Source organism: Entelurus aequoreus, linkage group LG07, assembly GCF_033978785.1.
Source record: "Entelurus aequoreus isolate RoL-2023_Sb linkage group LG07, RoL_Eaeq_v1.1, whole genome shotgun sequence".
Taxonomy (NCBI): Eukaryota; Metazoa; Chordata; class Actinopteri; order Syngnathiformes; family Syngnathidae; genus Entelurus; species Entelurus aequoreus.
In genome coordinates this window covers 61,930,984-61,942,565 of record NC_084737.1, presented here as the reverse complement: position 1 = coordinate 61,942,565, position 11,582 = coordinate 61,930,984, and the positions used below count along the sequence as shown (strand labels likewise).

Sequence of the window (11,582 nt, the reverse complement as noted above, 5' to 3'; positions counted from 1 at the left end):
ATATATATATATATATATATATATATATATATATGTATATATATGTGTGTGTATGTATATATATGTATATATGTGTGTGTATGTATATATATGTATATATGTGTGTATTTATATATGTATATGCATGTATATATATATATATATATATATATATATGTACAGTGTTGGGACTAACGCGTTACAAAGTAACGCGTTACTGTAACGCCGTTAGTTTCGGCGGTAACTAGTAATCTAACGCGTTATTTTTTATATTCAGTAACTCAGTTACCGTTACTACATGATGCGTTACTGCGTTATTTTACGTTATTTTTTATGTAGTATCGGCTAGAAACAGAAGATCTGAGTGTGTTTTATTGCAGCGCTGCGGTGGAAAAGAAGAGGCGTGCTTTCTGTGGGTGGGGGCGGGGGGGACTCCCAGACCGTAGTTGAGGGGCGCAGGGGAGACGTTCCTCCAGGGCCTATGTACTTCGGGGCTAACAACCTTCACTTTACCCGGAAGTGGGTCTTTACAGCTGAGGGTGAATGACGAGGCCGGCGGTTTGTTGCAACTTTGTGACTTTATTGCACGCAGCCATCCACCAAGCTAGAGCACCTGCACTCACTCACTGTCGCCGTACCCTCACTTCTCTCGCCCACTCACTCACTGACGTCACTCACCCCACATGCTGTCATATCTTAAAGGGCCACACACACACATACGCTATTCTCATAACAACTAACAAGACATCATGGTGAAGCCAGAAGTCTAGTTTTTTTTAACATGGAGACATTCTCAATACTTTTCTTTTGTCGAGCACAAAGAAAATAACGTTTAGTTAAATGTAAGTTGTGTCTTGGATCAAAGATCCTATCTACTTAAAGTTAAAGTTAAAGTGCCATTATGTTGCAGCTATTTAAAATAGTTTTGTCAATTTGTTCTGGCCTGAAATAGATTGGCCCTTTGAAACATATCTTTGTCTTTGTGTGTTGTATGTAGAGCACATTGCTTTCTGAGTTCAGTGATGCAAATGCATGTCAAGTTGATCAACAGATGGTATTATTCTCCAGTGCAATAACAGTACTGAAATGAAGGCTAAAAGGGCATTAATGGGAGCCTTAAAAAAAGGGGGGGGGGGGGGGGAAGAAGTAACTAAATAGTTACTTTTCACTGTAACGCATTACTTTTTGGTGTAAGTAACTGAGTTAGTAACCGAGTTACTTTTGAAATAAAGTAACTAGTAACTGTAACTAGTTACTGGTTTTCAGTAACTAACCCAACACTGTATATGTATATATACACTACCGTTCAAAAGTTTGGGATCACCCAAACAATTTTGTGGAATAGCCTTCATTTCTAAGAACAAGAATAGACTGTCGAGTTTCAGATGAAAGTTCTCTTTTTCTGGCCATTTTGAGCGTTTAATTGACCCCACAAATGTGATGCTCCAGAAACTCAATCTGCTCAAAGGAAGGTCAGTTTTGTAGCTTCTGTAACGAGCTAAACTGTTTTCAGATGTGTGAACATGATTGCACAAGGGTTTTCTAATCATCAATTAGCCTTCTGAGCCAATGAGCAAACACATTGTACCATTAGAACACTGGAGTGATAGTTGCTGGAAATGGGCCTCTATACACCTATGTAGATATTGCACCAAAAACCAGACATTTGCAGCTATAATAGTCATTTACCACATTAGCAATGTATAGAGTGTATTTCTTTAAAGTTAAGACTAGTTTAAAGTTATCTTCATTGAAAAGTACAGTGCTTTTCCTTCAAAAATAAGGACATTTCAATGTGACCCCAAACTTTTGAACGGTAGTGTATGTATATATATGTATGTATATATATGTATATATGTGTGTGTGTATGTATATAAATGTATATATGTGTGTATTTATATATGTATATGTATGTATATATATATGTATATATATGTGTATGTATGTATATATATGTATATATGTGTGTATTTATATATGTATATATATGTGTGTATTTATATATGTGTATATATGTATATGTATATATGTGTATATATATATATATATATATATATATATATATATATATATATATATATATATATATATATATGTATATATGTGTGTATTTATATATGTATATGTATGTATATATATATGTATATATATGTGTATGTATGTATATATGTATATATGTGTGTATTTATATATGTACATATATGTGTGTATTTATATATGTTTATATATGTGTATATATGTATATGTATATATGTGTATATATATATATATATATATATATATATATATATATATATATATATATATATATATATATATATATATATATATATATATATATATATATATATATATATATATATATATATATATATATATATATATATATTCAGAGCGTGATGATGTCACGTTATTGATGGTAAAATACATTTTTAGACAATATGATTTGCCTGAGTGGCTAGGAGACACCGAGAGTAACAAGTGGTAGAAAAAAACAAAAAACAAAAAAAACAATTGTTTTTTTCCCCGGGCCGGATTTTGGACGCTGGCGGGCCATAGTTTGGGGACCCCTGATATAAACATTACAAAAATATAACGTTCATTGTGTATTTTATATAAATAATAACCATCATGTATGTTACATAAATAAAAGAGAAGGTTTAATGTTAATACACACAGCAAACATTGCACACATCACTACACCACGGATACAAAAGATATCACAGGGTCAGAAATGTTAATACATTCATGCTTTGTTGTCCCGTTGCTGTTAGAAGTTCGATTCTCGCGATTGATTTCGATTTTTTCAGTGTCGATAGTGCCACCTTCTTCTACTGCTGCGTCATTGTGACACATATGCTTTGCTGTTGCCCCCCTGTGGGGTGGCGGAAGTACTGCATACATGAGCAACTCTGTTTCATCAAACCCGCCAAATTAAAAGCTTTGGCGGGACAAATGTTCAATAGCCCTGCAATATGGTGTCAAAGAGGTTATGGAGATGTGCGATTTTCTGATGAAACACTTTAACGATCACGGTGATAAACAACTCACTGATATCAATCTGCAAACACATAATGTGACAGTTACAGAAAAGCAGAAATGGTTTCCTCCTTCAAATTTGGGCGCTCCAGGGAGGTTGGGCTTCGTCCCTCTGAGGAGCTCAGCAAGATTTGAGCTATGTTTATCTTTAAGTCTGCCAAGGAAATAGGCGTACTCTCACTGGTGACGCATCGAGAGGCCGCCTGACGCCATGCTGCCACATTTACCTCTGCACCCTCATCCCTTAATCACCATTAAAAAATCACACATGGTTGAAACGCCAGCCTGGGTGCACACACACAGTGTGGGAACAGAAGAATCTGCTATCACTCTGCAGCTCGCATGAATGAAGTGACAGTCCGCCATAATACGCATGATATTTAAGGACCACAGTATAGTCCTACTGCAGACACATTAGGTTGAGGGACAAGTGAACAAAGTCAGACTGGGGAATTTGTTTCAAGGAAATACTTCCTGTTTGTCACTACTTGTGTCTGATAGACAAATTCCTTTTTGAAGAAGCTCAAGAATTAAAAATGTGTTCAATTTCGGTATTGAATACTTGTTGTTGCTCGTTATAAAAAGAATACTATGGTAATTGTTTCCTCATATTCAGTCATTCTATACATGTTTACCTTGCATATTTTTTTTATCATTGATTTCACAAGCCAGATTTATTTTTCCATTAAACAGAGGTCATTGAGCAAGCATGACAGCGCTCAGTTCTCTCTCTGTACCACAAGAGGGTGCTAGCGACTTCTGCATGCTGTGCTGATGTTTATTGTTGCGGGTGTCCATTCACATACTGTATGGAGTTCATACATGTATATTTGTTTTCTACTTACAATTATGACTGATGTTGTTTATATCTGCATATATATTATTCTTAGTATTGTAGATGTAGAGTTTATATATGCATACATAGTATTTATTTAGTTATTTACAATTGCAATGTGTCAGGTAGGTGCACTGCTGCTTGCAATATATGTCAAATAAACCACAATAAAAACAATAAAATAGAATCAATAAAAAGTTGCCCAAACTAATCACTCCTATATGAGTAGGAATTTAAAAAAACAACAACTAAAAAAGTATTCATAGATACATTTATCAAATAACTTGATTGTCATTGTTCAGTTCAGTTTCAGTTTCAGTTTATTTCGAAAATGCTTACGATACAATGTAATGCATCACACATTTGTTGTTGTTTCATTACAGCACGTCCGAAAAGGAGTAGGAAGATGCTCATCTTATTTAATCCTACCCCTTGTCATACCATAGCCATTTTATCCCATTTCCTTGTTGTCTGTAACAGAACAGTGAATAAATAATAATAAATAATATATCTTAGTAAGTAAACAATTACTAAATACATAAATAATCTTTTTCTAAACAAAAAAAGGGTTCAAGATTTTCATCATAATTATTGTTCTGTGTACTTTGTGAACACTTGTAGTTTGAACAGTCTGAATCATATTGGTGCTTTGTTGGATTCCTTTGGTTAATCCATTCCATAATTTAATTCCACATACGGATGTGCTAAAGGTTTTAAGTGTTGTACACGCATACAAATGTTTTAAATTAAAGGGACGGCGTGGGGAAGTTGGTAGAGTGGCTGTGCCAGCAATCGGAGTGTTGCTGGTTACTGGGGTTCAATCCCCACCTTCTACCATCCTAGTCATGTCCGTTGTGTCCTTGGGCAAGACACTTCACCCTTGCTCCTGATGGCTGCTGGTTAGCGCCTTGCATGGCAGCTCCCGCCATTAGTGTGTGAATGTATGGGTGAATGTGGAAATAGTGTCAAAGCGCTTTGAGTACCTTGAAGGTAGAAAAGCGCTATACAAGTATAACCCATTTATTATTTATTTATTTATAAATTGGATTTTCCTCTAAGGTTATATTTCTTCTCTTTTGTTGAGAATAATTGTTGTACATTCTGTTGTTGATTATAGATTATAACCATGTGGAATTTTAGCCAAGTAGGAATCACTTATGTCCAGTTTTATATTGAGTTCATTTGAAAGTGTTTGTCATGATGCAGACATTTATGACATATATTTCTCATGAGATTTAATAGAGACATTAATATGATGTGTTTTTAGAGCATGATTGTGTGACGTATATCTTGCTGAGAATTAATTGGAGTGTTGACAAAATTAACACTTCTAAAATACAAAAAAGTCCAGACATGATTCTTAATCTATCCATTCATCTAAAATAAATATTTTTACACTTCCAAGTTCAAAGCTGAATAACCTCTTAAAATATTTACAGGTGACATTTTATTCGACAGAGGGACATGCGGTAGAAAAATGGATGGATGGATGGATATCAGGCCCACACACACACACACACACACACACACACACACACACACACACACACACACACACACACACACACACACACACACACACACACACACACACACACACACACACACACACACACACACACACACACACACACACACACACACACACACACACACACACACACATTATTTTATTTCTTACCTTCTTGAGACCTCCGAAAAATGACTCTCTCTTTAGGACCAGATATATAAAGATTTGTATTTACAACATTAATAATAAATACATCCATCCATCCATTTCCTACCGCTTGTCCCTTTTGGTGTTGCGGGGGGTGCTAAAGCCTATCTCAGCTGCTTTCGGGCGGAAGGACCCTGAACAAGTCGCCACCTCATCGCAGATAATAAATACATCCTATGCAAATATATAAAAGGTAAGCTTTTAGTTAAAAAAAAAAAATAGAATATTTTGTTTGTAATTGGTTTTTACTCTTCATTATTTACTTATTACAGTATGTCTCTACATACACATATATATTTTTTTGGAAAAAATAAATGTTGGCCAAAGGGGGCGCATTTCAATTTCTTACACACATTTTTTATTACATATGTTGGCCAGAGGTGGAGTCCTTCAAATATTTACACACACTTGTTATTTCAAATGTTGACCAGAGAGGGAGCACTTTTAAAACCGACACACAGTCAATTAGAAAAATCCCTCCTTTTTGGGACCACCCTATTTTTCATAGATTTCACCACCACAGGTAAAAATTTGATCTTTATTTTTTGTTGTTTTGTAATATGCTTAAGGCCGATGACAAACGAGTCACGGAACACTTTGGGCAACCCAGCTGTAGAGGCTAACTGTTGTATTTGTATCCTATGGTCACATATGGGACGCAGGTTGTCTTACGTCAGCACCGGAAGTCGTAAAATCAGCTGTTCACCTGGCGGGTTTTTTCCGGGATGAATAGAGAAGTCCTTCTTTAGCTGCCATCTTGTTTTATCATACAGTATACTGCTGCCTTTGCACCTGTCAATGTTTAATTTTGTATGCACATTAAGTCAACAAACATTCCTGACTTTGGAGCAATGTTCACGGATTCTAGTATTTGGCTCTCCATTAGATGCAATGGTTTTCCGTATTGGGACTATGATTTCGGTCCTAACTTGTTCACCGGTCCTCATATGGAAGCTACTATTCCTTGTTGGTGTCTCAAGAAGGGTAAAAATACAAGAAGTCACACACACACACACACACACACACACACACACACACACACACACACACACACGCACACACACGTTTGGTTGCCACGGCAACAGCACCACTAGGAGAAGTGCGTTGCTGAGTTTGTGGCTCATTTGTATTCTCTATTCGTGTGAGTGCATGTTTGTGTTTGTGTGTGTTTGTGCCGGGGGGAGACGATAACCACGCCCCCTCTGCTACACCCGCAGCCTCCATCAATGCTGCAGCTCCAACCCCAAAGTCTTCCAAGAGGGCGGGACTAGTTTCTCTGCAGAGGGACGCTCTCCACCAACCAATTTGGAAATCCCTACTCCCAGGCACGTACACACACACACACACACACACATGCACACTAGAGCTGACTGCAACCGAAGCCCCCGAGCACTCAGCATCTGTGCAGCATCCCGCTCCTTTCCTCTTCTCGCTCTCTCTCCATCGGTGCTGACAAGCTCCGCAGCTCTGACTCATTCGCTTCTCCCTTCCCCCACCCCTCTCACACCGGCTGAAGCACAGGGGCTGGCAGCATGGCCTCCAACGTGCCTTCTGGGACCACCAAAGGCAAGCCCCTCTCCCCCTTCAGGAAGCGGGGAAGCCTGCAATACACACCCAGCACAGGTGAGTGGCAGACGTGGGGTTAATGGAGTGTGTTGGGGATGCATTAGTTAGTTTGTTGTGTGGTTGAGGCAGCGTGGCGATAAAGCACCTTTGAATATTTGAGGCAATGCCAACCTGTTGATTGGCTGTTCTCTGATGGACATTCTGACATGCAGTGCAGCTTCAGGCCAATGAGACTGCAGCTGGTGTTTATTTTCATTCTAAACTTTGCCGATGCTATTTCTTAGCACGGCGCAGCGTGCATACGTATGACGCCAACCTGGATCTTGTGTTAGATTTCACAAAAATGTAGGGCCTTAAATTACGAGACTAATTGGTTCTGTGACGGAGCTCTTAACTCAAAACACTTGTATCTTAAATCAACGTCTCCCATTGAAATGAATTGTCTTTTTCTTGCCCCTTTTTCTTGCCCCTTGCGCAGCCCTTTGAGACACTTCTGATTAAGGGCTATATAAATAAACTTTCTTTGATTGATTGATTAAAATTAATTAAAAACTAACATCTCAATAAGAAATATTATATGTAAAAAATACTATAGAATGTACTACTAACAACTACAGTAATGTACTAATTATGTGCAATATTTACCTTGAAGAGCGCACTTCTACAATATCTTTTTCCGGCTGCTTCTCTGTCAAACACACCATCAGCAGCTTTTACATATGTTCATGGATAAATGTCCGCCATTTAAATATCATTTTAACATCCTTGGCCGGGCTTGGATTCATTCTGCTTCAGTGTGGCGCAGACTAGCAGTGAAACGCTCAAATTGGTTCGTTGTGACATTTGCTACACATTGGCTTTCAACTTAAAACATAACAATTAAAGGCCTACTGAAATGAAATGTTCTTATTTAAATGGGGATAGCAGATCCATTCTATGTGTCATACTTGATCATTTCGCGATATTGCCATATTTTTGCTGAAAGGATTTAGTAGAGAACATTGACGATAAAGTTTTGGTCGCTGATAAAAAAAGCCTTGCCTGTACCGGATTACCCCATTAATTTGAGCCAGGATGAAAGATTCGTGGAAGAGGAACGTGAGAGTGAAGGATTAGAGTGCAGTGCAGGACATATCTTTTTTCGCTCTGACCGTAACTTAGGTACAAGCTAGCTCATTGGATTCCACACTCTCTCCTTTTTCTATTGTGGATCACGGATTTGTATTTTAACCACCTCGGATACTATATCCTCTTGAAAATGAGAGTCGAGAACGCGAAATGGACATTCACAGTGACTTTTATCTCCACGACAGTACATCGGCGAAGCACTTTAGCTACGGAGCTAACGTGATAGCATCGTGCTTAACTGCATATAGAAACAGATGAAATAAGCCCCTGACTGGAAGGATAGACAGAAGATCAACAATACTACCAAACTCTGGACCTGTAACCACACGGTTAATGCTTTCCAGCCTGGCGAAGCCTAGCAATGCTGTTGCTAACGACGCCATTGAAGCTAACTTAGCTACGGGACCTCGACAAAGCTATGCTAAAAACATTAGCTCTCCACCTACGCCCGCCAGCCCTCATCTGCTCATCACGACCCGTGCTCACCTGCGTTCCAGCGATCGACGGCGCGACGAAGGACTTCACCCGATCATCGATGAGGTCGGCGGCCCGGAGACGGAGGAAGTCAAGGTGAGGACAGCTGCGCGGCGGCGAGCGTTGTAGCTTTCGACGACACCCCGGCCGCCATCAGAGTCGGCAAGAAACATATATTTCCCCAAAGTTACGTACGTGACATGCACATAGCGCCACGCACATACGGGCAAGCGATCAAATGTTTGGAAGCAAAAGCTGTACTCACGGTAGCGCGTCTGCTGTCCAACTCAAAGTCCTCCTGGTTGTGTTGCTGCAGCCAGCCGCTAATACACCGATCCCACCTACAGCTTTCTTCTTTGCAGTCACCATTGTTCATTAAACAAATTGCAAAAGATTCACCAACACAGATGTCCAGAATACTGTGGAATTTTGCGATGAAAACAGAGCTGTTTGTATTGGGATACAATGTGTCCCAATACTTCCGCTTCAACCCTTGACGTCACGCGCAAACGTCATCATACATAGACGTTTTCAGCCGGAAGTTTCCCGGGAAATTTAAAATTGCACTTTATAAATGAACCCGGCCGTATTGGCATGTGTTGCAATGTTAAGATTTCCTCATTGATGTATAAACTATCAGACTGTGTGGTCGGTAGTAGTGGGTTTCAGTAGGCCTTTAATGGATAGCTCTTATTTCAAAAAAACTCTTAAATTGGTGTATTCTTAAGTTGAGTCACTGTATTAAAAAATGCTTTTGTCACACTTGCACGCACACACACACACACACACACACACACACACACACACACACACACACACACACACACATTATTTTATTTGTTACCTTCTTGAGACCTCTGAAAATGTCGACCTCTTTAAGACCACCCTTTGTAGATATATAAAGATTTGTATTTAAACATTAATAATATATACAATACTATGCAAATATAAAAAAAAGTAAGCTTTTAGGTTTTGTGTTTTTTGGGGGGAGGAATGTTTGTAATTGGTTTTTAATCTTCATTATTTACTTCAAGTTATTACAGTATGTCTTTATATACATATTTATTTTAGTTTTTTAATTAATTTTGGCCAAAGGGGGCGCATATCATTTTCTTACACACACTTGTTATTACATATGTTGACCAGACGGGGAGCACTTCAAATTTTTACACACACATGTTATTATAAATGTTGGCCAAAGGGGGCGCATTTCATTTTCTTACGCACACTTGCTATTTAATATGTTGGCCAAAGGGGGCGCATTTCAATTTCTTACACACACTTGTTATTACATATGTTGGCCAGATGGGGAGCACTTCAAATTTTTGCACACACTTGTTTTTTCATATGTTGATCAGAGGGGGAGCACTTTTAAAAGCGACACACAGTCAATTTGAAAAATCCCTCATTTCACCACCAGGGGTGCAATTGAGACATTCTCTATTAGATGCAATGGTTTTCTGTATTGGGACCATGATTTATGTCCTAACTTTTTCACTGATCCTCATATGGAAGGTTATTTTCCTTGTTGATGTCTCAAGAAGGGTAGAAATACACACACACACACACACACACACACACACACACACACACACACACACACACACACACACACACACACACACACTGTGGTAGAGAGCATAGCAAAGAGACAGCACTTTCAGCACATTTTGCTGTTTGCTGTCATTTGAATTGTGATACCAAACTGCACCAGAGTTCACATGCAGGTGGACCAAATCGGCGGTCCCCTTGATTGGTGGCCCCCCCCCCGGGTTTGAATGATGGAGTTGCCATTTGACCAAACAAGCCGTACGAGCAGAGCAAATGTACCAGAGTTCCTTTGAAGCGTGAACGCCACCCTAAAGGCATACTTCTTCATGCTGCTTTTACCTGCAGGATGTTGTTATTCGTATGATTATATAAATACAGTACATGTTAGTGTTTGCCACGTTGTATGATAGTATGATTATATAAATACAGTACATGCTAGTGCAGACCTGGGAAAATTAAGGCCCGGAAGGAAAGACAACGAGAATGCGGGCTCCCGTGGATGCGATAAAAAAGGTAGCACATGCTTTGTATTACCTGACCGACGAGGGAAGACTACGGAAAACATCGAATGCATTTGGACTGGCAAAGCAGACTGTATCAGTTATTGTCCGCCATGTATGTCGCAGACTCAACGTCTAGCTCCAGAGTATATAAAGTCACCCAAAATTAATGGACAATGAAGGTGAAGGCAAAAGAGTGAGGAGACCAGATATCTAGATCCCTAGTGTGGAGGTTGCCCTCCAGTGGGTTCCTCGGACCACCACACACTGCCACAGTACAACACTGTTTTATTTGCATAAATAGTGCAAGGCTTTTGCTTTCGAGCAAAATGTCTTTTCTGAGTCCGTCTCTCTCTCTCTCTCTGGCTCCCACTCCAACTCTCCTGTCTCGTCCCGGCTGCTGCTATTAAAGGCGACAGGTGATTAGATAACAAGGCCCACCTGGGCCATCTACTCACCTGTCGCTGTCTTCGAGGCCGGTCCTTGCACACCCCGTTCCGCGGCAGGCCCGCAGGCCACACCCCCCTCCACACCTAGATTGAGTGATTGATGTGAAATGCTCTTTATCACATTGTTTACTTTCACATGTCCATTAAAGATTTGATTGATTTATGATGGCTCAGGTGTGATTCACTACAATAGGGCCCCACATCACACTGGATTCCAGTTAATTGAAATACCACAACACTGGATATTGTTCAGATAAGTTCAATTTAATTCAAGAACTTGCTCACAAAGCAACACTGGAGGTGACTATGTCGTGCGCACTTTCCACGCATGAGTATTAGGTTGC

At 39.3% G+C, this 11,582-nt stretch overlaps 1 protein-coding gene across 1 annotated transcript in view; it reads left to right on the top strand.

Annotated features, from left to right (window-relative positions):
- The first annotated feature begins 7,102 nt into the window (after positions 1-7,102).
- LOC133654123 (AMP deaminase 2-like) overlaps positions 7,103-11,582 on the top strand; it is a 57,511-nt gene continuing 53,031 nt past the window's right edge. The window contains exon 1 of the mRNA XM_062054163.1: positions 7,103-7,193. Coding sequence (XP_061910147.1) covers positions 7,103-7,193 — 91 coding nt within the window. The remainder of the gene's footprint in view (positions 7,194-11,582) is intronic.